Source organism: Patagioenas fasciata, chromosome 1 (assembly GCF_037038585.1).
Source record: "Patagioenas fasciata isolate bPatFas1 chromosome 1, bPatFas1.hap1, whole genome shotgun sequence".
NCBI lineage: Eukaryota > Metazoa > Chordata > Aves > Columbiformes > Columbidae > Patagioenas > Patagioenas fasciata.
Window position 1 is genome coordinate 215,809,251 of NC_092520.1, and position 26,684 is coordinate 215,835,934.

A 26,684-nucleotide genomic window follows, 5' to 3' on the forward strand; every position below is an offset into this window, starting at 1 on the left:
GCTCCTCACCCCTGCAGCTCTCACCCCTGCAGCTCCTCACCCCTGCAGCTCTCACCCCTGCAGCTCTCACCCCTGCAGCTCCTCACCCCTGCAGCTCTCACCCCTGCAGCTCTCACCCCTGCAGCTCCTCACCCCTGCAGCTCCTCACCCCTGCAGCTCCTCACCCCTGCAGCTCCTCACCCCTGCAGCTCTCACCCCTGCAGCTCTCACCCCTGCAGCTCTCACCCCTGCAGCTCCTCACCCCTGCAGCTCCTCACACGCTGGGCTGCTCAGCATGTCCCGATTCATTCCTATTGTGACAGTGCTGGCAGAGCACAGATGAACAACCAGCTCCTGCAGTGGCATGTTGAGACCTAGCCTGGAATACACTGGTTCAGGGCAGGGCTTCAGTTTGCACTGCAATATTACTGAAAACTGACTTAAGCATTAGGAATAACCCACTTCCTCTTGTCCTGCTCCCACCCGCTCAGCCATCTCCTCGCCTCTGTGATGGAGGAGAACCAGGGACCCGTCGCTGTGGGGACCCGAGCCTGCAGCAGGGCACGTGCTGTCGCAGCGTCCGGGGACGCGGCTGCACTCCGGCCAGAACAGCAGCAGTTTACTATCACACCGACGAGGGCAGCGCGGCGCAGCGGCGACAGGCACTGCTGCTACGAGCTCTGCTCGAATGGGGCACTTACACAGTTTATTTACCCGTAGGTTATACAGCTCATTCTTCACAAACTGTGTCAGATAAGCAGGATATGGTAAATACAATAGTACAGGCTCTAGCCAGCACAGCCTTTAACAAACAATTCACTCCTTTAACTGAACTGGAGACCACTACCCACAAATGGTTCTCAACTAGCGGGTCACAGACTCATAGGATGATAGAGCGTCCCCCAGCTGCACGCGTGCGCACACGGTCTGAGCGGTTAACGGGAAGGGGATCCTGAGGGGTTCTGCACCCACCCTGACTGAGAGGACTTCCCTAGCAGAACACTCCCCTGATGGGCGCCTGATGAGGACCAGGGCTGTTACCAGCACAATCTTGTTAAGTGAAGCCTTTTAGTATTTTTCTCTTGCTCCAAAGCAGATTTTCCAGAATAATTTTTCTCAAAAAATAATATAATTGTTACACTTCCAAGGCTTAACCCAGAAGTTATGCATCTCCTGATGTTGTTCTTGGCACATAGAGAACCAAATGAGCAATCTCCTACCACAGCAAGATCATCCTATATTTTCATGGAGCCAGCACACACTTCTGTTTAATGAACATCACCTGTGCCTGTGCGCAGTGTTCCCTGGATGGCAAATGTTCCCAGGCCCCAGTCCCGAAATCTGCCCCAAAAGAGCAGGTTCACGTTTCTCTGCCCTGTTCTGCAAACATGGTTCATCCTGCAAGCGGAAACCCTTCCTGCAGCAAAGGCAAGTTTGCTCTTTTCCCTGTGCCCTGGGCAGGATGAGACCCAGGGCCACAGCGTCCCACAGCTCACGGCCCTCCTGCCTCGACTGGGTTAGCGCTGGCGTTCCTTCTCTGTGAGCTGCCGTGCAGGAACGGGAACGGGCACACCTGCAAGCTCGCCGGCTGATAGGTGGGACAGCCCGGGTGGGAAAGACGTCTCACATCACACTCATGTGCTCGCAAACCATCTCACCTTTCCCACCTGGAGGTGGATGGGAACCAAAGTCCTCTCGAACACAGGATAAACATCCCCTCAGACACCGCCAGTTTGCTCCCTGGTAATTCTCGCATGCAGACATGCCAGGCTGAGTCAAATTAAGCTAATAAAAAGTAAAAAGCTAAAGCAGAGAGGGGAAAAAGCTGGGAAGGAAGCAGCTCAGACAATCCTGGTTTCACTGCAGAAGCTTCACATAATTTGCTGGGAAGAGGCCGACTCTGCCCCGGCACTGCCCCCGCCACCAGCCTTCGTCCACCATCTCGATGTGCGTGATTGTGTCGTCAGGATCAAAAGAAATCTCATCGTCTCCATCTGCAAAAATGGTTCAGAAAAGATGGTCACAATGCACAGCCAACCCCAGAGAGAGCTGGGTTTAAATCCCCCTCCACCGCCCCACAGGGAGAATACAGAAGCAGCGTTCTGGTAACCTTGAGAGTTCATCTCATCCAACCCCGTATCGAACAGCTAAAAACAGATAAAGCAAAGAAGGAGCAAGACTTCACAGATGTAGGATGAAACTCCGGTGTTCCCAGGTCAGGTTTAATCCTGTTTTCCAGGAGGAAGAAATTTAAACCACCAAGTCATAACACCAAGTGTCCAGTGCTGGGCTCCCCAGTTCCAGAAGGACAAGGAGTCACTCCAGAGAGTCCAGGGAGGGACAGGAAGGTGCTGAGGGGTCTGGAGCATCTTTGTGGGAGGAAAGGCTGGGAGAGCTGGGGCTGCTGAGCTGGAGAAGAGAAGCTGAGAGGGATGTGATCAATGACCAATATGTCAGGGGGGGTGTCAGAGGATGGAGCAGACTCTGTTCAGTGGTGCCCAGCGCCAGGGTGAGGGGCAACGGGCACAGACTGAACCACAGGAGGCTCCATGTGAACATGAGCAGAACCTTGTGTGCTGGGAGGTGCCAGAGCCTGGCCCAGGCTGCCCAGAGCGGGTGTGGAGTCTCCTTCTCTGAGCCATTCAAAGCCCTGGGATCCTGTGTGATCTGCTCTGGGACCCTGCGTGAGCAGTGGGGCTGGGGACCTGCAGGGGACCCCCCAACCCCAACCATCCTGTGAAATCCTTTCACCGCTGCTGGCTGTATAGGTCACTGCCTCCCCGAGGAGCCCAGGCCAGCTCCCAGAGCCCGTCCCCGCAGCCCGGATGGCAGACCCACCTCCCTGGTAATCGTAGAGAGCCACCGCACAGATCCCAGCACTCTGCCCCTCGTAAGCATCATCCGTTTCCCCTGCAGAAGACAAGACAGGCAGAAGACAAAGCAGCCATAAAGATCTGGTCAGCGCCACCCTAGGGGTGAACTGCATCCAATCCCTATCAACATGGAGAGCTGTACCATGGCTCAGAGCAAGGTAGGACTTCCCTGCCCTTCTGCACGGAGAGGGGCAGGGTCCTGATGCTTCATGTTCATGTTCACGAACTCCAGCCTTTCCACTTACCATCTCCAGTACCAGCGAAGCTGCAACAGAAACACCAACGGCAGCCCATGCAGTTTGCTTATGTGCTTGGAGGAAGACTACCCTGTACTCCACACGCCCGGGAGACACCACCAGGTCAGGTCTCATGAGCACCAGGAGTGTGAGCAACAGGCTGCACTAAGGGGGCAGCCCCAGGCCTCCGTGCAGCACTGGCAGTCTCTTGCCAGGAAACAGTGCACCGAGAGCACCAGTCCGGGTCCAGCTGCTCCCGAGCCCCTGGCAGCCCTCTGGTCCTGCCCGGCTCCTGCTCCACCAGGGACACCTGCTGCCTGGCCCAGCCTTCCATGGAGCTGGGCAAGGGAGTGGGAGGTGACCAAGCCTCCATCATCATGGGCTGCTACCCTGACCACAGTAAGTTCAGGACACAAATTCCCTCTGGAGTCTGTCCCATACATTTAGTGAGGCAGGTGGACAGAGAGAAGCTCCCCAAGACACGGGCTCTTCCACCAGTACTCACCCGGGTGGTGCTGGCTCTGGCTGGGCTCCTCAGGAAGGATCTCCTCATAGTCGTCACCTCCATCTCCTCCATTGTCATAGATGGCATCCGGCTCTCCCAAGGCCGCTGGCAGCTCCTCATAGTCAGCACCCGCACTGGTACTGTCACAGTAGTCAGAAGGCTCTGGCAGCTCCTCATAGTCTCCAGCATCCAGACTTTCACTGTAGACAGGCTGATTCTGGCTGGGGCCCTTGCACAGCTCTTTGTCCAGATCTGCTGGTCTTGGTGGCAAAGTGGGTGCTGTTTCCTCATCCTCCCTCATTGCCTCCTGCTATGAAGTGAGGAAAGGACAGGACGGTCACCCGCGAGGCACTCAGCTCAGGCACCGCTCCCACAACCACGCAGCACCCAGCACCACGGAGCTCGCTGCACTGCGGGTGCCCGTAGCGCTGTCATGACAGAAATGGAGCATCATCCTGCACAGTGTGGAAATGGTTCAGCCAGCAGCTCTGTGCTGAGCTGGCAGCTGGGGTGGCTGTGAAGGCCCTCACGGCTCACACATTCCAGCCTCTCCCGTACCTGGCTGCAGCTCACAGAGCAGCCGCTGCTCTGACCCGTCTCACGGTGGGAGGTGCTGTGCAGCCGTGTCCCATCACCACCCCAAGGCTTCCCCGTTTCCAAAGCCTGTCCCACGCTGCGGTGCCCCCCACGTCTTTCTGCAGGGCTGCAGAGCCCCTCCGGTGGATCCCGTTCCCGCTCCCAGCCCACCTGCTCTCCGTGTGCCACGGGCCCGGCCTGGCCGGCAGCCCCGGGCACGCTGGCTGCCACGGGGGCAGCGGCTGCCTCGGCGCGGTCCCTCTCTCCCCGTGGGATCTCCTGCGAGAAAAGCCACCAGGTTGCCTCAGTCCCTTTGAATGAGGTCCAGAGCAATGTCTGTTCCCATTCCCAGCAAAGCAACTCAGAAACTTTTCCTTCAGCTGAGATCTGCTCCATCTCCCGCAAACCCGCCCTAGGGATCGGACACCAGCAGGCCTGTGACCACCGGCACGTGCAGAAAGCAGCCCCACGGAGGGGAAGTATCAGGGAGTGCTTCATTGCTGGAACCTTATCTGCACGTTGAATGCAGAACCAGCACAACGCAGGAGGAGGTCTTGTAAACACTGGGGGTTTGGATGCAGCCTCCAGTTTGGAAAACCTGGATGCAGAGCGGTGGGATGGGAATGCCGGGGAGCTGTGACCGCACTGTGCGAGGCACCGGAGGCAAGAAGGAGCTCAGGCCAGAGCACGGGGGTCACAGGTGGGTGCAGGCACATCCTGATCCGTGTGCTGAGGGAAAACCCAGGGACAGCTGTGAAGTTTAATGGCAGTCTCTGGCAGCTCCAGAGAAACAGTTTAGGCAAGAGACCACGTAGAAGGACAAGGAGCTGCCGGCCCCGAGGAAAGGTCTGCTTGCAAGCCCTGGAGGACGCAGCCATGTCTCACCCTCCGCCGGGCCGCCGGGCGCTCCCGAGCCTGCCGCCTGCTCTCCTCCTCTGCTGACCGGGCCATGCTTTCAAACCGCGACCGCAGGCTGCTGGTGCCGCTGGACGCTCCTGTGGAGAAGGCAGCTGACGAAGTCTGCTCAATGGCGTCCTCCTCCACCCCAGGCACCAGGAGAAACCCAGACCCCTGCCTCTGCCAGAGAAACCTGCACTCCAGCCACCCTCTCCTGCCCCTCAGCCCAGGCTGAATCCACAGCACAGTGCCTGCCAGCTCCCAAACCCACAGCTCCCAGCCCAGGGCTGCTGCTCTGCTGTCTCACCTGCCTCCACGGGCCTTGTTTTCTCATATGAGGAGGTGGGAGCTGCCATCTCACTGAAGCCAGCAGCACTCTGCAAGAGGAAGGGAATGAAGTGTCCAGAGATCCCCTGCTGGGTTGGTGACTGCTGGCAGCTGCCCTTGTTCCCAGCTGTGTCTGTCTCCATCGGCACAACTGACACAGCCCATGGAGGCTGCTGGTGCCGCCCTGCGCTGCTGGAGGGCCTGCGGTCCCCAGCCAAGGATGTGGCTGCTGATCTCTGAACTGCCTGAAAGGAGCTTGGAGCCAGGGGTTCGGGCTCTGCTCCCCAGGAACAAGCGCCAGGAGCAGAGGAAACAGCCTCAAGTTGCCCAGGGGAGGTTGAGGTTGGATGTGGGAACAATTTCTTCCCCAAAGGGCTGTGGGGCATTGAACAGGCTGCCCAGGGCAGTGCTGGAGTCACCAGCCCTGGAGGGGTTTAAAAGGTGTTTAGACAAGGTCCTTAGGGACAGGGTTTAGTGCTAGAGTTACGTTAGGTTATGGTTGGACTCGATGATCCTCAGGGTCTCTTCCAACCGAAATGATTCTATGATTCTATACCCCAAAGCCCCACCACCATCCAGGATTCTCATCTTCTAGGTTATCCCCATCCGTACAGATCATCCTCCGTTGGCAAGACCCCATTTCCTCAACAAGCTTGCAGGGTAGCCTGCCAAAGCACAATGTTAATTCAAATGTCTGAGACAATCTGCGTTTTGATCACAGATGAGCCTTTGCCTGGTTTCAGATCAGACAGAAGACTGGACGACCTCATGCAAGGCTGATCCCTGCCAATCCCACCCCTGCTGGGTTTTGGGAAGGTTTGCAGGCAGATGACTATGCCCTGGTCTGAGATTTAGCTAACGGAACAGGCCGTAAGAGGCTCCTGGGCAGGACAGAAAAACCTGCAGAAGGTAACAAATAACAGAGAAGCTGAGAGTTTACAGACAGTGCATGGGGAATGGCCAGATTTCACCTGCAGCCACGAAGGGTTGACACGGGGCCGGTCACCCGTACACAAAGCCATACCAGATGATGTGTAGTACAAGAGACACCAGAGGGGCCACAGAACTGTGTCAGGTACTGGAGAGACCGGGATCTGCAAGTTGGCTCCTGGAGGGACCAGAGCTCAAGCCAGCTCCTGGGAAGCTGTGGTGATGTGAGAGTGTGACAGCCGCTAACAAACCTTCCACCTTGAGCAGGAGCAGCGGGAGGAGCGGCAGCGCAGGGCTCCTGCCTTCCCGCGGCGGCAGCGCAAGGCACGAGCGCTCCGTGAGCACCCTGCTCGCTGCACGATCGCCACCGGCGCTGGGACAGACACCGGCTGGGCCTCCGGCCTGACCCAGCACCTCTCCTGGTGACAGACAGTCCCAGCACGGTGCAACGGCCCGTGGCTCTCAGACTGCTCACAGGAGTCCATCCCAAGGAGCTGTCACTGCTCGTCCTGAGCGCACTGGTACACACAGGAGGGACGGCAAGCCGCCAGACAGAACACCCCCAGCGTACCCAAATGGTACTCAGAAAGTGCTTCACTGGCTCTGCTACATCCTGACCCAAGAGGAAGCAGGGTATGACTGTGCGGCCCAAGCATGGCATGGTTCAAAAGCAGCTGAGAATGGAAAAAGCTTTTTCTCCCTTCATTATGGGATCCCCAGGCTGCGCTCCTCTGCAGCCTCGGGTATTCACACCGGGCCGGTTCCCTCGCCCTGCGGTCGCTGCCCCGAGCAGCGGGACCTCATCCCCGCGGCGAAGCCCCTGCTCCCGCGGCAGCACGAGGAGCAGGGATTAGCAGGAAGCATTGAGGCTGCAGCACGCAGTCTTACCTTATCTACTCTGTCCTTCTGGACACCGTAACGGCCTCCAAACCCCTTGGCATAGTCTGTAGGGAAAAAATGAGGCTATCTTATAATGTTTTACATTCTGTGTGCACCCCTGATTTCAGTATGCTGTGAGCCGTGAAGTGAGTTAGGTTTGTCTGCATCTTACCACATATGGAACTAAACGGAGATAATACATGCAAAATGCTCTGAACAGTGGGTTTAAGACTAATCCCTCATTCCTTTCAGTGCGGTGCACAGGTGCTCGGTGCTGTGCACCACCACACCTGCTTCCAAGGCACTGGGTGAGGAGCCAGCCGAGCCGTTGTCACTGAAGTTAAACACACAGTAGCCAAGCCATCCCTGGAACCTGCTTTGCCTCATTCCCATGTGCTCACCGTTCGAATGAGTTACGCTCAGGAACGTACCTCACCGAGGAAGCACAGTACAGTCTGGGAAGTGCGATTCAGGGCCTTACATTCGATGTCTCCCACCACTCCAAGCACGCACTTACTATGGCAGAGTTTACCCTTGTGCTTTGGGGGCGCACAATGTCCCGGCTGCTCCAGAACACGCTGTACACACTCAGTGTTCAGCAGTTGGATCTCTGTCAAATATCAACCACTGCACCTAGGAAACTGAGCTGCCACCTCTGGCAGCACTGCCCTACCTGTTTGGGATTCGTGGGGCTGCATTTCCTCCTGATGGTCCCAGCCAAGTGCACTCTTGTCCTGACGATCCCTCTGGATCCCGAACTTCCCACCAAAGCCCACAGAATAATCTTCAGCCACAGGGATCCAGATCACAGCACGGAAGAGAACAGACAAGGGAGGGAAAGGGAGATCATACAGGGGCAATGGTTCTCCCTGCCAAAGGCTTGAAGATACGGAGAAAGGTCGGATTTCCCCGCTGGTGGCTGCAGACAGCCCGCCCTCCTCCCTGGCACATGTCACCTGCTATTAGCACCTGCCTGGGTTTGCCCTGGACCCTTCCTTTGGTGACAGCTGCCCAGGAGACCCCTGTGCCAACACAAATCTGCTGCTCCTCTTCATTTAGCCCGAACTTCTGCCAGCAGCCATGGCTTTCCCACCCGCCCCGTCCCCCGCTGCAAGCAGTGGGCACACAGCAGCTCCATGCAGCTCCTCCATCACTCCCGCAGCAGGCTGTGAACCCGCAGCAGTGTCCTGCAGCTCCTCCATCACTCCCGCAGCAGGCTGTGAACCCGCAGCAGCTCCATGCAGCTCCTCCATCACTCCCGCAGCAGGCTGTGAACCCGCAGCAGCTCCATGCAGCTCCTCCATCACTCCCGCAGCAGGCTGTGAACCCGCAGCAGCTCCATGCAGCTCCTCCATCACTCCCGCAGCAGGCTGTAAACCCGCAGCAGCTCCCCGCAGCTCCTCCATCACTCCCGCAGCAGGCTGTGAACCCGCAGCAGTGTCCCGCAGCTCCTCCATCACTCCCGCAGCAGGCTGTGAACCCACAGCAGTGTCCTGCAGCTCCTCCATCACTCCCGCAGCAGGCTGTGAACCCGCAGCAGCTCCATGCAGCTCCTCCATCACTCCTGCAGCAGGCTGCGAACCCGCAGCAGTGTCCTGCAGCTCCTCCATCACTCCCGCAGCAGGTTGCGAACCCGCAGCAGTGTCCCGCAGCTCCTCCATCACTCCCGCAGCAGGCTGTGAACCCGCAGCAGCTCCCCGCAGCTCCTCCATCACTCCCACAGCAGGCTGTGAACCCGCAGCAGTGTCCTGCAGCTCCTCCATCACTCCCGCAGCAGGTTGCAAACCCACAGCAGTGTCCCACAGCTCCTCCATCACTCCCGCAGCAGGTTGCAAACCCACAGCAGTGTCCTGCAGCTCCTCCATCACTCTCACAGCAGGTTGCAAACCCACAGCAGTGTCCTGCAGCTCCTCCATCACTCCCGCAGCAGGTTGCAAACCCACAGCAGTGTCCCGCAGCCCCGCAGCCCGGTCCCGAACGGCAGTCCCGGCACGGCTGCTGCACGGGGCTCCCTGCTCACCTTTCTGAGAGTCGTGCTTCTCTGCCTGGCTCTTGTAGTCAAATCCCACTGCCGCTTTGTCCACCTTGTCCTTCTCCACACCGTAACGGCCACCAAAGCCCTTGGAGTAATCTGAGGTGGTGCATGGAGTGAAACGCTGCCCCGAGCATGGGGCTGGGAAGGGGGTGAAGGTGGAGAGCAGCGCTGGGGAGGAGGAAAAGCAGCAACGATGATAGAAAACACTAGAAAAACAAAGGGTTTGTCGGGGACACAGTGGATGGCAGGGAGCACCACGGGGGCCATCGAGGTCAAGGGCCCATGGGAATGGGTGCGCAGGGCAAGCGTGGGTCACGGAACCCAAAGAACCTGAGGGCCGCGGGCAGCAGGAGACACCGCAGGACGAGAGGGCGAGGAAGAAAAGTGACACGCCAAGGGCAGCCGGGGGGCCGTGCGAGCTCAGCCACCCGAGGGCGCAAAGCCAGGGCCAGACCTGGGCCCCCATGGCCCGGACATCCACCCGCTCACACGCCCCCAGAGCCAGGGCTTCAGCCGCGGTCTGCCAGACTCTGAGGGCTGTCAGGAAGGGTGTTCAGCCCTTGAAGGCACAGAAGAAACGGCAAACCTTTGTTGTACGACTTACAATGGAATCTCAGCTTCTACGAGGAAACGCCGGCTCTGGATGCTGCAGCCAAGGTTGAACCCGCAGTTCTGGTGCCCTGCTCCAGCTCAGAGTGCCCGGCACGCGGTGCCCCAGAGCCACGGTACGTCTCCCTCACACCCGCTCGTCTCCATGTTCCAAAACAGTAATACATTAACTGCTTCAACTGAAGTCTGTTATTCTCTAAGGACTATCTTCTTATTATTGGCTGACACCCTAAGAAATGTCAGCATGTGCCGCGGGTGCTGGCTGTACAGAGACACTTCCAGAGACCTGGTCACCAGCTGTTTCCGACCTGCCCTTCAGGAGTGAATCACATCACCTCCCTGTGCTCCCGACCTGCTCTGACAGGTCCGCATCTCACAGGCTCCTCCGGCCTTATCAGTCCGTGAGGACCGCGATCCAGAGAAACGTGCATGCAAACATTCTGCATTCAAGAACAGCTCTCCATTCCATGGAAGCTCAGTCACGTCAGGATGAATCTGTAAGTTCTAGAAATTTCTTGAGCTTATATCGATCAAACTATTATTTACCTGTTAGGCTATTATGAAATGGACCTTTTAGGATGCTGTTTTCAGCAAATAGAGGTTTTATGACTGTTACCTTGATAATGGAGTTGCCAGTATGGACACAGTTTTATGAAAAACAATCCAAACACCCTATTTCTAACGTTTTCATTTCGTCCTGAGTGATTTCTGTGGTTTTACACAGCCCGATGAATTTCACTGTCTACAATCTAGTATACATCTGTGTTAATGTAGCACAACTGCATGTGATACGTTAATTTAAGATCAACCAGGAAGGCCTCAGAAGCTCTTCATTCTCTTAGTTTCCTCTGAAACGAACGATTCGGTTCTTCTCTTGGTAATACAGTATTCCTCACATTTCCCTGAACCTGACTTTGCCCTCTCATCTTCTCTTGTTGCACAATATTTAAAATATCTTTAGTTTAAGTTCTCACAATGTTCTTAACAAATATAGCTGCTTGTATGCACTTTTTAAAGTCTGGTTGTGTAATCTTCAGAATTCTGCAAAAGTCTGGGTGCTGTGTAGAGGTTTTTGTTTCCATATCCATTGTTGTGCCTTTTCTTATGTTGCTTTTTCAGAAGTCACCCTCATGTCCTACAGTGCCTGGGTCCCCTCTGGAGTGGTTGCTCGGGACTTAAAGGAAAGGGAGCACCAGCCGCCCATCGGGTGCATGTGGGGGTGTCTGCTCAGCCATCTCGTGGTTTGGGTCAACACAAAACGCAGAGACAAGGGAATGTACACCAGAAAGGGGTGGCAGGAGCGCAGGGACTGGGGCTGCAAGGGACTGACTGGGAGCAGGAGTCTGCAATGAGCGACGAAGGGGATAAGGAAGCAGCCTGTGCCCAGCAGACAGCACAGGACATCGGGAGCAGAACGGACGATGGGCAAAGCGTCAAGAGGCCACACATGCCCACGGACTTGCCTTTCTGGGACGAGTGTTTCTCCACCTCACCCTTGTATTCAAAGCCCACTGCTGACTGGAACAAGAAAGGGAGGAATGTCAGTCGTCCCGCGGGCCGAGCCGGGTCTCACCCGCCCTCCTCTGGGCTGGGACACGGGTCCCTGTCCGTGCTGGCGCCTGGTCACCCCGGCTGGTACAGGCCCCTGGACGCGCACCACAGCCCGGCTGCCCACGCGGCAGCGCGCCCGGCAAGAGCCCACGCGCCCCGGGGAAGAGGCCACGGTCCCCCCCACTCCGCCGGCTGGGCAGCGTCTGACACCGGGATGTGCACGGGAGGGACGGCACCCGGCTGTCCCACCCCGTCCTGCCACAGACACCGCACCGCACCGGCTGGGGTTTGGAAATGCAGACCACCACAGCCCAGATCAAACACAGTGCTGCCTGGACAGGACAGCGCGAGCGGGTTAGTGCGCACCAGGGAGTTAACCTCCACAGGTTCCCCAGTTGGTCACCGGTCACTGTCCTGTGCACGGGGTGAGCTGCGTGCTCCGTGCAGACCGTGGTGCGTGGCCTGTCCAGACCTGCACCCCCAGCGCTCTGAAAACCGCAGCCACGATCCTGAATGTCACACAGTGCTTCAGGGGCAGCACCGAGCACAGGCTGCGAGCTCCCATTTCAGCTGCCCTGTCCAACGCACCTTGTCAGCTCGGTCCCGCTGGACTCCGTACTTCCCCCCAAAGCCCTGGGCTGCATCCGTCTGCGAGGAGTGCTTCCCAACATCAGCAACGTACTCGTGTCCCACTGCACACTGAGGAGAGAGACAGCACGATGTGAGCACCCACGGCCAGCCGGGCAGGGTGGGCAGACACAGCACCACCCCAGAGCTGCTCTGCCCCGCTGCCGGCACAGCCACAGCCACGAGGCGACGGGTCCGAACAGACTGTGCTGCTGGTGGCCAAGCCTCCGGCACAGCCCGTGCCAGCGCAGCTCTGCTCTGAGGCGGTGACGCAGCTCCAGGCAGCCAGCCCACAGCACCGGCCCCATGCAACCCACGGGATGCTGAACACCCACTGCTCCCAAATACAACCCATGGGATGCTGAACACCCACTGCTCCCAAATACAAACCACGGGATGCTGAACACCCGCTGCTCCCAAATACAACCCATGGGATGCTGAACACCCGCTGCTCCCAAATGCCACTGCGGTAGAGTGGTGGATAATCACATGGGGAGACTGAGGAGAAAAGTGTGGCCAGGCACACATAGCTGAGGACCCCCAGACAGCGGCTCTGTCACTTGCTCCCTGTTTTCTGTGTCCCAAAGCGAGGGCCAGCAGAGCTGGCTGGGATCACTCTTTCCAGGGTCCCGCTGCTCCCTGCGGAGCCGGCACGGCCAGGGATCGCACGTCCTCAGAAGGGCCAGAGGCCGAACACTTGCAGCATTCTGGTAAGACGGGATGAAGGCCGAGGAGCTGCCCAACAAAACCACCCTCCCTCTGCTCCAGCAGAAGGGTCTGAGCATGGCCGCTCCACTTTGGCCTCTGGAAATGTCTGTTTCTCACCCTGCCATCCTGCATCACGCATACCCACAGTGACCCCGTATATTGAACACTATCGCAATCTTACAATCTCACTTCTGAAAACAAAGTATTAGATTCTGAAAGGTACAGGAAAAGCCATGACGATGATTATCAGAAAACATGTAACAGATTTGATGTGAGAACAGAGAGCATGAACTAAGGCTTAATCCTGGGGAGATGCGACAGAGGTGCGCAATGGAAAAACATGAGGAGGGAATTGTTATTAACTAGTTCTCCATGCACAAGTAGGGAGGCACCTAATTTAGCTGTCATGCAGCAGGTTTGAAAGAAGCCACAGAAAGTCCTTGTTCATAGCTAAGGGGAGTGTTGCCAGGGAGTTGTAGAGACAAATTATACAAGCGGGTTCAAACAGATCCTGGAGACAGATTATGGGCTGGCTAGACATGCTGGAGCTGCGCGGCCATGCAGCTCCGTTCTCTCCCTTCGGGGTCAGGCAGAAAACGCTTTATGAGAATAAGACACTTCCACTGGGGCCCAAGGAAGCCCTCTACAACTGTTACCTTATCCATTCGGTCCCGCTCTGTTCCAAATTTGCCACCATAGCCATAGGACGCCTTGGGCCCAGTCTCCAGCTCCTTCTTCTTGATGACCTCATGTTCCTCTGACACCTTGTTCCTCAGCTGATGGATGCTGGTGAGACAGAGTCAGGGCAAGTCACTGGGGACCGTGCAGACCAGGCAGCCAGCGTCCCTGTGCGCTGCACCAGCCAGAGCCCCGCGCACAGCAGGACACGAGCCCAGCGCCAGCTGCCACTGTGTGCCCACACTGGACACTGTGTGACAGCCACTGCGCTGTGACAGAGGGGGCTGCCCTGGGGGCTTAGGAAGGATCCAGAGCCACAAGCTCAGCAGGTGCATCCAGCCCGCACCCTGCAGCCCCATTCAGGGTTAACCCTTCTTCACCAGGAGCCCGCACCTTCCTTTATCTGTGCTGCTCTGGCCCCACCGCGCAGGGCAGCACTACTGGGATGGGATCAGCCCTGGACCAGGAAGGAGCAGGAATCTGTGCCACAGGGACAGCCGCTGTCCCGAGGTACGAGCAGGTCCACAGCACCTCGCTGCGTCACCCGTGAGTGTTACCTCTGGTGCAAGACCAGCACCTCGCACCCGGGCACAGGATACAACGCAGAGCCCGCGCAGGACAGCGCAGCCGCAGGGGCTGCTGGCCCGGGCCGGGCCCCCACTGCTGTGCGGAGGGAGCCCCGAGGGGGTCCGGGCAGCCGCCCCCGCCCGGCCCGCCCGCCGAGCTCTGCCCAAGCCCGCCCCCGCCCCGCCGAGCTCTGCCCCCGCCCGCCCCCGCCCGGCCCGCCCCGCCGAGCTCTGCCCCCGCCCGCCCCCGCCCGGCCCGCCCCGCCGAGCTCTGCCCCCGCCCGGCCCGGCCCGCCGAGCTCTGCCCCCGCCCGCCCCGCCCGGCCCTGCCCCGCCGCGCACGAGCCCGTATTGGGCCGGTTTCGGCCGGCGCTGCCGCGTCCCCGCCCGCGGGTTCGGGTGCCCGGAGGCCCGCGGGAGCCGCCGGGCCGGGGCTGCTCCGCCCGGCCGCACTTACTCGATGTGCTCGGCGCGGCCGGAGCCCTCGATGGTTTTGGCCCCCCAGCGCTGCTCCTTCTCGGAGATGTCGTTCTGCGGAGCGAAGCGCAGCCGTCAGCGGCCGGGCCCGCCCGCCCCGGGGCACGGGCTCCGGGGCCGCCCCGGCGGGCGAGCGGGCGGCCGGCGGTCCCGGCGGAGCCCGGGGTCCCGGGCGCTCGGGCTGCCGAAGCCCCGTCGCTCTTCCTCAGAAGGAGCCGCTAAATGGAAGCGCTGTGGAAACTGCGCAGGAAAATCCTGGCAGAACGCTGGAGGGGACCGTCCGTCCGAGGTCCGCTGCTCTGCCCCAGCTGTGCTATGACGGCATTTGTTCTGTCTTCTTTGTGGAGGTCTGAGCATGTATTTGATAAATTGAAGCATCAATAAACTTTCCTAATGTAAGGTAAAGCTAAAAATAGGTATATACGAAATAGAATAAAAAATAATACAAAGTGTTATTCTGTCCAGGCATATTTAAAATGCTTCCATAAATAGAAGAAATGAAGTAAAAACCAAAAACTAGCTTTGAACTTTTTTTAAACATTAATAATTTGGAGCTTTGGGGATGGGACTTGCTTTTCTGTCTTGAATCATTTATTACTGGACATAATGAGGCAAGACTGAACCCTGAAAACATAGGACTCTTGTATAACAGAAGAGATTGTCTACTAAGAAACTGTTTTGGAAAGAGAACGAAAATCTCGAGAGCCCGGAGTGGCCCATGGCTGCGAAGCACGGCGTCACCCGCGGCGCCAGGCGGGGCAGGACTGTGCTGCGTGCTGTGTGCTGCGTGCTGCGTGCTGTGTGCTGCGTGCTGCGTGCTGCGTGCTGTGTGCTGCATGCTGTGTGCTGTGTGCTCCGTGCTCCCATGGGGTCTGGAGGGGTGTGAAGAACGAGGTGTCAAAGCCTCGGGATAGCGAAGGGCTGCTCGGGTTAACCAAACGTAGGAGACAGAGCGGTGCGGAAAAATCCTGTGATGCCAAATCAGTGGGGGATAAAATTGTAAATGAAGGTTCGTGTTAATGAGTACAAAAGTAAAGCACATGGAACAAAAATCCTAATTATATCTGCACAATGATGGTTCTGAAATATTTACCATTCAGGAAGGAGTACAAAATACAGAATTATGTGCAATTATGTGGAGGAGTAGCAAATACAGAATTGGCCAAAAAGCCAAAGCGTGAGTTACTTACTGGGAAGGGAATAAAGAATCAACAGAAAATGAAAATCGTGACACTATGAATGCACGGGGTTCCCACAGGCTGAGCTCTCCTGTCCTTTCGCCATCTCACCTAGAGCACCGGGCTGGATAGAAGGCAAGGCTGTTCAGGGGCTCAGAGCCGCATCTGCACAAGGTGACCGCCAGCAGGGTGGGATTCTTGGTGTGACAGAAGATGGGTGAGGGCAGTGCTGGGATCCTGCACGGTTACAGTGTGGGAAAGAGAACACGGATGTGCACACTGTTTCTTGTAACGTAAGTTGTGGAGAAGATTCAGGGAAGTTACCAGGGAGCAGGTTTAAAAGAAACGAAATATTCTGTACTACGTAAGTCATTTCACTTGTAGTCAGATGTGGGTACATTGACGTAGGAAGCCCTGGAGACTGAACACAGGTACGGGTCAGAACTGGCTCAGATGACCTGACAGTGCCTGCGAGGGGCTGGTGTGACTGGGCTGACCCTGCACAGTCTGCGGTGCCACCGCCCGTGACGAGCCCTGAGCCCTGAGCCCTGTGCCTTGAGCCCCAAGCCCTGTGCCTTGAGCCCCAAGCGTCACTGCAACTGTCCAGCGTGTGCCGGGGGCGTGTGAGCCCTCCACACCATCAGCACCAGCACTGCCACCTTATGCATTACCACACCAGACACTCACCACGAAATCAGGGTCGGTGTCCCAGTCGTCTCCCTGAGCCTCGACCTTCACGGACACGTCGTGTCCCACGACTGCTTTCCACATCTGCACAGGAGGACACGGCGTCAGGCGGGGCCCAGCCTGCAGCCATCACACAGCGCAGCGTGGCCATCACATGGAGCAGCGTGGCCATCACACGGCACAGCTTGGCCATCACACGGCACAGCTTGGCCATCACACAGCACAGCTCGGCCATCACACGGCACAGCGCGGCCATCGCATGGCGCAGTGTGGCCATCGCACGGCACAGCATGGCCATCACACGGCGCAGCGTGGCCATCGCACGGCACAGCATGGCCATCACACGGCGCAGCGTGGCCATCGCACGGCACAGCATGGCCATCACACGGCGCAGCGTGGCCATCGCACGGCACAGCATGGCCATCACACGGCGCAGCGTGGCCATCGCACGGCACAGCATGGCCATCACACGGCGCAGCGTGGCCATTGCACGGCACAGCTCGACCATTGCACAGCGCAGCGCAGCCATTGCACGGCACAGCTGGACCATCACACGGCACAGCATGGCCATCGCACGGCACAGCTTGGCCATCCAACAGCGCAGCGCAGCCATCACATGGTGCTGCGGTGCCGGGGCTGCGGTGCCGGGGCTGCGGTGCCGGGGCTGTGGTGCTGGGGCTGCACGGAGGGCCGAGGGAAGTGGTCGGCCCAGGAAGAGGAAGTTAAATAAAAGTAATGTGAAATCTAAAACTCCTGCGTTTCATTTTCAAAGTGATGGTGAAGAAGATGATGAAAAATCCCCTCCCAAACAACAGTTGATACAGAATGAGAGACAGAAGACAGATTACGTGGCTTGCCTGCCCCGACACAGCAGAGCTGTTGTTCTGCACAGAGCTCTGACGTCCACCATCTGTGACCGCCCATGGTGTCAGGAAAGCCCAGGTGGCTCTTACTGTCACCTAGAGCAGCTTTCACGGGGCAGAGAGGAAGACTGAGCGGAACGTGCAGCAAGGACTGGGCTGCCGAGCCCCGTTCCCACCCCTGCGAAGCCACGTAGACTGCGAGCAGACCCACGGGGGGCAGAGCCCTGCGATGGACCCTCGTTTCACAGCACGCTTTCCTCAGTGCTCCTCAACAGCACCGGCCCCGCCATCCACAGCCACACGGTCACCGCCAACCGGCCCCGCTGCCAAGGACAGCTGCTTTCTGCACAAGCTAAATACTTATGTGGAACAAGTAATTAATTGTACAACACGAAAGGTTGCTGAGTGAATAACCTTCCAGTTCAGTACAGTTTAGTTTCGTTTCAAGCTGCCCTTAGCAGTTGTGTAGAGAATCAGCACCGGGGAGCAGAGACAACAGGAACTAACAGAGCACAGCAGGGCTGAACAGAAGCCAGACAGTGAGCTAAGGGGAGGATGCAGGACAAGGCAGATCTACCGTGAAGATCTGGCCATAGACCTTCCCCGGGAAAAACCAAACCCAGAAGCTGTATTGGATCCGGCCATAGGCCTTCCCCAGGAAAAACCCAAACCCAGAAGCTGTATCGGGTCTGTGACATGCTCCATGGTCCATGTGTACGCTGACAGTATATTCTTGTATGCTGATTGCAAACAGAAGCGGGGGAAGCAGGAAGGCCCCTGTGGACAACACAGCAGAATCTAACGATGCCTTTCATCTCCTTTTCCCCTCCCTGATTTATTAGCATCTCTCACTCCAAAGACTTTTAAAGTTTATGGCTTATTTTTGTTAGCGATGAAACAGCAGCCATAACCAACCAGAACAGGGCTGTTCGGCAGGGCCGCTGATCTGAGCAGCTGCTCAGTGCAGGTGGTTCAGGGTTTAAATCCTGCTGTAAACGGTTCTCGAGTACCTACTCTCCAAAGCCGCCCACCACGCGCCTCGGGAACCGCGACAAACCGCGGACCAACCACACCGCGGGGCTTGGGCCCCTCTGCGATGAGCAGGGTCAGCAGGGCAGCATCTCAGCCCCTTGGTTTGTCCCGCTTTTCCCCGCGAGAGCATCCGCTGCAGCACAGGCACGGGGTTACCACACCCAGCACAACACACTGGTTCACTCGGAATTGTGGTTCTTTAGAGCCTCAAACACGAGCAACAACGGTGACCGAAGAACAGGCGGAGAAGCGAACGCTGAGCACTGTCAGCCCACAGGCGCGGGGGCAGGCAGGAGTTCTCTTTGCCCAACAAAACCTTACATTTTTTTGTTGTTTCTCGCTTTCTTCTCTCAAAATGCGCTCAGCTTTCTTACCTTAAAAGGCTCTCCAGCTCCTGCCGGCAAACTTGCTGCTTGTTGCTCAGGCACCTGTTGCAAACAACGGGTTTTGTGCTGCTCTGTGCTCCAGTTCCTGTTTCAACTTCAGCGATCCTCACTTCCTCCGCCCCAGCCCCCAGCCCTGCTCGAGCCGCGGTGGGAAACCTGCCCTTGCACGCTGCAGTTTCCTTGCACGCTGCAGTTTCCTCGCACGCTGCAGTTCCCTCGCACGCTGCAGTTCCCTCACATGCTGCAGTTCCCTCACACGCTGCAGTTCCCTCGCACGCTGCAGTCCCCTTGCACGCTGCAGTTTCCTTGCACGCTGCAGTCCCCTCGCACGCTGCAGTCCCCTCGCACGCTGCAGTCCCCTCGCACGCTGCAGTTCCTTTGCACGCTGCAGTCCCCTTGCATGCTGCAGTTCCCTCGCACGCTGCAGTCCCCTTGCATGTTGCTGTCCCCTTGCATGCTGCAGTTTCCTTGCACACTGCAGTTTCCTTGCACGCTGCATTTCCCCTTGCACGCTGCATTTCTCTTGCACACTGCAGTCCCCTTGCACGCTGCATGTCCTCTTGCACACTGCAGTCCCCTTGCACGCTGCAGTCCCCTTGCACGCTGCATTTCTCTTGCACACTGCAGTCCCCTTGCACGCTGCAGTCCCCTTGCACGCTGCTGTCCCCTTGCACGCTGCTGTCCCCTTGCACGCTGTAGTTTCCTTGCACGCTGCAGTCCCCTCGCACGCTGCTGTCCCCTCGCACGCTGCTGTCCCCTCGCACGCTGCAGTCCCCTTGCACGCTGCAGTTCCCTCTCTAGGAAGTCTGCACCGGTGTGTGGCCGCCCTCTTGGTAAATAAGCGTTTCCTAACGTAAAGTCTGAACGTCCCCTGACACGCTGTGACGCCCAGGGCTCCTGTCCCTGGATCCCGGAGCAGAGCTCAGCAGCTGTGGAGCTGCGGAGCCAGGAGGTCGGTGCTCAGCCGCCTCCTCTCCCGACCGGACGAGCCGGCTCCCTCGGCCGCTCGCAGGACGTTCCTCCCAGCCCTTCCCGGCGCTGCTGCTCTCCCCTGGACGTGTCCACGGACCTTCCCAGCCCTTTGAAGCGGTGGGCCCAGCGCTGCACAGGGTATCCAAGGTGAGGCTGCACCAGCACCGAGTGCAATCCCGTCTCCTGCCCAGCTGGCTGTGCGGAGTTTGATGCCCCAGGATAGGTTTGTCCTCTCGGTGCCAGGGTCACCGCTGGCTGCTCTCGATCTGCTGCCAAGCAGCACCCAGGCCCCGTTCTGCAGGGCAGCTCCTGCCACTGCTCTCCTGGTTTATACTCGTGCCTGGCGTCCCTCTGTCCCAGAGAATCCAGCATTCGGTCTTGTTAAACTCCATGTCACTGATGATTGCCCGCTGCTCCTGCCATCGCATCCATTCGCCCTTTCGCTGCCCCGGTGGATCCCTCCGGCCCGCAGGGGTTGTGACACAGCTGCTCCCTCTCGGCCCCAGTGGGTGTGCAGGGAACGTCACTGTTCCCGCGCCCGTGGGCCTCTGGCTCGGGGCACCGGGCACACAGAGGTCTATTGGTGTTATTAGAGACTGAGGCAAAACCGGCATGGAGTGCCTCCCCTTTCTCTTCATCCCTGTTTGTCAGGGGACCATCTTCAACAGGGATGCTCCAAGAACTTCTCATGTTATCAATGTACTTGAAAGTGCCTTTCTTGTTATTTGGCATAATACTGACCAGTTCACACTGTAAGATTCGGCCCTTTGTGTCTTCTCCCTGCATACACGAACCACGGTTCCACTCCTGCGAGCCCTGGGCTCGCTTCCGCAGGCCGTACGGGTCCGTCCTCCTCGGGACCGCCTCGAGGAGCTCCCTTTTCGGCCGAGCCGGTCCCTGTCCCCTTGGTCAGCGTTGGGCACAGCGGGGCCGCCTGTTCCTGTTCCCGTTCTGTCAATGGTGCCGCTGGGACACCGACCGGCACTCGTGACTCCTCAGCCCTCAAAGCAGATTCTCAGAGGACACTGACAAGCAGCTCCCCGAATAGCTTGAAGTTTGCTCTCTCGAAATCCAGGGGAGCAACTCTGCTGACCCTTTTTCTCATTACACTGAGATTTTAAGCTCAACCATCCAGTGATCGCTGTGGCCAAGGCAGCACCCCCATCACATCTCCCGTGAGCCCTTCTGCTCGCACACGAGCCTGCGGGGGCACCTTTCCTGGCTGGCTCAGCGAGTGTTTGTGACGAGGAGTGACCTACGAACCTGAGCAGTCACAGCAGTGATTCCCGTGTCTGGGGAGCTGAAATCTCCTATAAGGACAAGGGCCACTGCTCCAGAGATTCCTCCTAATTGTCTGTAGAATAATTAATCAGTGCCATCATCCTGGCCGGGCAATCGATAGCAGACACCCGCCATGACCTCTGCTTTCTTTTCCAGGCTTCTGATGCTCACCCAGCAGCTTTGAACCGCGGCCTCCCCGCCTGAAGGGCCGCACTGCCAGACCCCTCCCGTGCACGTGGCGCAGCCCCCCTGCCCCGCTGTCCCCCAAACAGCCCGTCACCTCCGTCCCAGCGCGGGACTCGTTCCACCGGCTCCTACACCAACACTATCGTAGCTCCAGAGCTGCCCAGCGCTTCCAGTTCATCGTATTTGTAACTCGTATTGCACGCACTGCTGTGCAGCCATTTCAGTGTAACTGTTCCGTGAGCATGGCCACCTCCACCTCTCCCGTTGGGATCCCAGTTTAAAGCCATCTCAATCAGTCCCACCAGTTTACAACAAAGACGCATTTTCCCCATTGGGACAGGCGGATCCCATCCGGCCCCAGCACACCTTGTGTTCCCAAGACTCTCCTGTGCTCATACAAAGCAAGCTCTGGCACAGAGTGGTCCTGGAGCCAGGTGCTGACGTCTTGCTCACACCTTTTTCTTCCAGTGCGTCTCCTGATCGCTGGACTGAGGAGAACACTGCCTGTGCTCCCAAAGCTTTCAGCATTCTTCCCAGGGCCCTGAAATCTCTTCTTGTTGCAACACCATTAGTTCCCACATGAAAAAGCTGGAGTGGGTCACAGTCCAAGGCTGTACTAAGCTTGTCACTCGTCTGGTGACGTCCCTTACTTGTGCCTTGGGCAGACAGCAAGCTTCCCCGAGCAGAGGGTCTGTCTGCGAGCGGGCGCCTCTGTTCGCTCAGCAGGGACTCAGCGACCACCGTAACGCGCGCCGGTCTTAACGCAGCTCTTGTTGCAAGGAGTCGGTCGATCTCACCTGGGCGAGAACTTGCAGAGGTTCCTCCTCTCCCATCTCATCATGTGCCGTGCCTACCCTGCCCCGCGGAGGCGGCTGAGCCGTGAGGGGTTCGTCCGGCAGCCCCCGCGCTGACCCGCCGCCCCCGTCTCTCGTGACGCTGCTCGATCGGGACCAGCTCAGCAGTGGCCGCCAGGGACAGCAGAGACAGCTCCGCGGGCCAATCTCTGCTGCAGACAGATCCGAGAACTGGGCACCACGGGTCCGTCACACAGAAACAGAAGTTGAAATGTCTGAAACAGGAAACATCAGCTAAAATGCCACATCTTTGATTAGGTCAAACCACGAAGCTCTGACTATGATTATCAGATCAGGAGTTCCTTCTGAGGTTGTTATTTACATATTTAATCTAAGCTGTACCTGTTCCATCTGAAGGTATAAAACATTTAAATGTCTCTGAACCAGCACAAGCTTGTGTTATTTCAGGTCAGGAAAACTTGCACCACGGGCTCTAAGGAAACGTACTTTGCTTACAATTCTTGCTCCTGTTAGAGCTGAAACGTTGTCTGCGGTCTCACAACGCCCATCACTCGCTCTTGTTGTAACGGTGCTGCTGGACTGCGGCAGGGAATGTGAACTAAGGCACCTGCCTTTGGGTACAGAGCTGGAGGAGGACAGCACGTTTTGGTTTGTCCCACCTGAGGCTGTTGGTGACTCTGGGTCTTCCCTGGGGTCGCACAACTCAGTATTCAGCCAAACGCGCCTGAACGCAGAGAAATGTAAACCCAAGCAGAACTGGTTTTATTGGAATTGCTTTCCCTATTAAAGTGCTATTTCCTTTTTTTGTCATTGCACCAAAACCTGAAAAAAGGTTGAGAGGTGAGATAAGGGAAAAACATCATCTCCAGGAAGAAGCGGAGCTGCTGCAATGGACACGCAGGCTGTGCACACAAAGCGACCGCAGTCCCGCGGTGGTCCTGTAACAGGTAAGATACAGCAGCACAACACCCTCGAGAGACCTCTGACATTTACTTGACAACATTACACAAATTCCATCTGAAAAATAATCTTTATTATATACACAGGAGCACATGCTCCAGCAAGGTACAGGCCAAGTGTTTGGTCACTGATTTTATACAGTTGAAGTCCACATGGATAACGGGGGCAGTGCCAAAGGGATACACAGCGCCCCTGTTCGGGACCTGCCAGAGATCCAGCGGCTTTACTGCCATGGTGAAATCAACCCATCCTCAAATAGGGCGGAGAATCTTCCTTTACCAGCAGCATCAACGGAACAACTACTTTCCCATGGGAAAAATGTGACTGATAATGCTCTAGCAAAGGCAGGAACAACCTGGCCAGTCCTCTGAACAGTGACCACTTGGTCTCTGACAGGGAACTGGAACCGTCTTCTCTGCCCCCACCCTTCTCCCGTTGGAACTGAGCAGTCTCAGTTCCAGGACATATCCAGGATTTCTTTAGAAAACATGGCATTCCATATATTCTGTAAGATCAAGTCCATTTGCATCAGGTTGCTTTAGATTCTAACACGACTAATGACCAGCACTAGCTTTCTACAACCGGCTTTTCCTAAAGCAGAGATGCCAGAAGGTTCCAGAACTCTATTCCCTTCCTCGGTTTATTTCTGGAGCCTCTACCTTTGGTGTGGGCGCACATACCACGCTATGGACCCCTTCAACGCAGCCCGTACGGGTTTAATCTCATGGCTGTTCCAGTGGACGAGGACGTGGGAGCACGGCCGCGCTCAGTTCAAGAGGTACGGGAGCACCTTCCATCATCAGAGGTGCACAAAAGTTATAAACAGCAAGGTTATAACTTATTCCTTTTCAGCTACTGAATTACTGACATTATTTTACAGGCTTGTCAGGGCAGACATATGACTGGTTTTAAATGGAATGCTTAGCAGGTCTAGATATATTAATTATATACTAATTTTGGCCTTTCTTCAACAGGAGAAGCAACTGAGCAGGAAACACAAACCTGAAATTCAATTCATGTTCCTTAAAGTGTCTGCAACCTCCTTAGGATTTGCATTTCAAACGGAGCTGAGCCACGGAGCAAATCCAGGGAATGGAAGAAAGGAAGGAAGCTTCTCTTTCTTATATTGGCTACGGGGTTTCCCTCCCCAGCCCAGGTAGTGACCTGGGTCTCCCTCCCCAGCCTCAGAGGGGGAAGATCCTGCAGCTCCTGGAAGTGTTAAAGTACTGCAGCAACTCAAGAGCATTTTTCTTATTCCTACCTGCACTATTCCTGTTCCTGCACAATACACGTAATGAGTGGTGCTCCCTCCAGGTACAGGAGCAGAATCTGTCCTTGAAGCCTGCAGCATGGGGACCCTGACTCGAAGATGTACCACTCCTTTGGAAAACACCAAAGGAACGGCACGTCCTGGAAACAGCCCGAGCACCAGCACCCGGGGGTGTCGCGGGGTGCAGCTGCGCCCCAAGGGCTGACCTGGAAAGAGAGGTGAAGAGCTGCCCTGTGGACAGGGAATGCAGGCCCGGGGTACACACAGGGCTGCGGCTCACGAGGAGGCCGGCACTCCTGCTCAGAGGTGGCCGGTAAAGCACAGGAGGAGCAGGACGTGGACGGCAAGCAGATACGTGGCCACTAGCAGAGGCAGGCGGGTCCGGGACCGGAACAGAGCGCGTAACAGGCGTCGCAGTCCGGCGGCGTTCCGAGCCTGGAACAGAACAGAGAAAGCAGTCAGTGCCAGCAGCGAGGTGTCCCCAGCGCCACCCACAGCTCTGCGGGTGGTGAACAGCAGTTTAAGCTCACGAGCATGAGCCTTCCCAAACCCACTCCACAGCCAGATTCGGCCTCTAGAGCCAACCCTCGGTGAGGTGTTCCTCCTGCTCTCTGCAGGTTCCTCATGAACTGGCTCTGTCCAATTCTAACTGAGACTGAGCAACAGAAAGCAGAATGTTTCCCCCTCCAGCATTTGGTCCCTATGAATTTTTAGCTCATCCAAGTGAGAGATAAACAAACTGATCAATGGCACTTTTCTGCTACAGCATAAAGCTACTAGGAATCCTGATTCACAATCTGGTCTAGAAGAAGAGTATTTTTATCTATTTGTTGCGTTCATTCCCCCTTGCAGCTGAAAGGACTTTGGAACTACTGAACAAGCTGCCATGGAGTGACCCTACTCTACAGCGGCTGTTCCGGGAGCCCTCAGACAAAAACGTGTCTGCTATGGTAAAAAACCCAGCACGAGCACAGAGCAGCATCCGGGGTAGTTCTGCTGGGATCACCAGCCCCAAGTCCCGATGAGACCAGAGGGCGAACCCCTCTGCACGGCAAACTCCCCCGTGGGGCCTCCCCCAGCAGAGCGGGACAGGCGGCTGTGAGACGGAACAGCAGCTCCCGGCCCCGCCGAGCCGGCCCGAGAGATGAGGAGTGCGGAGAAACCGCGATGGTCGCTGAGCAAAGGGCAGAGAAACCGCGATGGTCGCTGAGCAAAGGGCAGAGAAACCGCGATGGTCGCTGAGCAAAGGGCAGAGAAACCGCGATGGTCGCTGAGCAAAGGGCAGAGAAACCGCGATGGTCGCTGAGCAAGGGGCAGAGCCCGGACACGGCAGGTGCTGGGGCCGGTAACATCCACTCCTCGTGCAGGAGATCGCACGTTGTTTGCACAGGCCCTGCCTGTCTGCCTGCCACCGAGGCCCTGAATATTCCACAAGGAACAAGGGACCATGTTTGAGGCACAACGCTGGCCTACATTTTAGCTACCCTGTTTCCCTGAAAATAAGACAGGGTCTTATGCATTTTTTGTTCCAAGAGATGCTTACATTTTACATGTATAGCTGCCTGGACACTATTTAAATCGACTTTTTTAATAAACTGTAACTAGGGCTTATTTTTGGAGTAGGGCTTATATTTTGAGCATCCTAAAAAATCCTGAAAAATCATGCTAGGGCTTATTTTCATGGTAGAGCTCATCTTCAGGGAAACAGCGTACCTCTGAAATTTAGTCTGCTTATGCAGACTGTAGTAAAGACACAATCAGAACAATATGTGGCTTTTGACACGGAAAACACAGCAAGACAAGAGCAGAAACCTACACAAACCTGAAAAAATGTAAATGTGCCTACAGAAGGATTTAGCTGCTATAGGTTCGCAGTTTTCAGTTCACATTTCTTGCATCAGCCGCGACTCACATCATTGACAGCTACAAACGTCAATTCTTACTTTGCTGAAACTGTTATCCGCAGACTCGATCAGCAAGGAGTGCTCATGGCCTGGAGTCACATCAACGCTGGTGCCTGGGGAAGACGTCCACTCGTTTGACTGCAACCTGCCCCAAAACACATAGAATTAATTCAGTTTCTTATGATCCCCAAACCAACACTGCAACACACTTAGGAAATGAGGTATTTCTTCAGGAAGTCGTCAGCCACTGCAAGCAAGCCGTGGCCTCGCTGACAAGCGCTGGTTTCGCCTGTCCAGCTGTGGTGCCTCCGGCTGAGCGGGATGGGTGGCCCGGCCAGCAGGACCCTCCGTCCCCAAGGCGAGTCTGGCAACACCAGAGCAGGGCAGGACAGGCAGGTTCTGCCCTCCCTGCACGTTGTATTCGCTCAGTGCCGGCCGCGTCCTGCGCCCAAGCCACGGAGAAAGTGACAGTCCCAGCCGCTCGATGCGCAGATGACCATTCCCCTCCAGCAGAGAGGAGAACCCAGCGGCGGGCAGCCGAGCCGTTTCTTACCCCAGTTATATCCTGTCACTCAGAATACCTTTGTGCTGTGTTTTCCTTTAGTCTTTCAGGAATTTTAAACACTTTAACTTAACTGAGGTCTCTGTGTTTTACATGAGAGCTTTCCAGTGAAATTTCCTAGTGTGTGACTTGAAA

At 56.8% G+C, this 26,684-nt stretch overlaps 2 protein-coding genes across 8 annotated transcripts in view; both read right to left on the reverse strand.

Moving 5' to 3' along the window:
* Positions 1–666: 666 nt before the first annotated feature.
* On the reverse strand, positions 667–18,743 carry LOC136116406 (hematopoietic lineage cell-specific protein-like). Of its 5 annotated transcripts, none has more exons than XM_065862725.2 (15): positions 18,588–18,743; positions 16,319–16,402; positions 14,434–14,507; positions 13,389–13,518; positions 11,986–12,096; positions 11,310–11,364; positions 9,223–9,333; positions 7,876–7,986; positions 7,212–7,267; positions 5,374–5,443; positions 5,055–5,164; positions 4,341–4,448; positions 3,594–3,900; positions 2,818–2,889; positions 667–1,973 (listed from the first exon to the last, which is right to left on the reverse strand). In XM_065862725.2, exons 2-15 carry the CDS (start codon positions 16,400–16,402, stop codon positions 1,837–1,839), a joined length of 1,536 nt encoding a protein of 511 aa, XP_065718797.1. In that variant the 5' UTR covers positions 18,588–18,743; the 3' UTR covers positions 667–1,836. The 5 variants fall into 5 exon arrangements, with proteins under 5 accessions (XP_065718797.1, XP_065718796.1, XP_071659701.1 ...); XM_065862724.2 differs by having other exon boundaries at positions 3,594–3,903; XM_071803600.1 differs by lacking the exon at positions 4,341–4,448.
* A 4,121-nt stretch (positions 18,744–22,864) lies between these two features.
* The window catches only part of GOLGB1 (golgin B1), a 45,029-nt gene continuing 41,209 nt past the window's right edge, over positions 22,865–26,684 (reverse strand). For all 3 annotated transcript variants that reach the window (XM_065829744.2, XM_065829743.2, XM_071803602.1), the window contains exons 21-22: positions 26,027–26,132; positions 22,865–24,518 (exon numbers count right to left, since the gene is read on the reverse strand). In XM_065829744.2, coding sequence (XP_065685816.1) covers positions 24,384–24,518; positions 26,027–26,132 — 241 coding nt within the window. In that variant the 3' untranslated portion in view covers positions 22,865–24,383. The remainder of the gene's footprint in view (positions 24,519–26,026; positions 26,133–26,684) is intronic.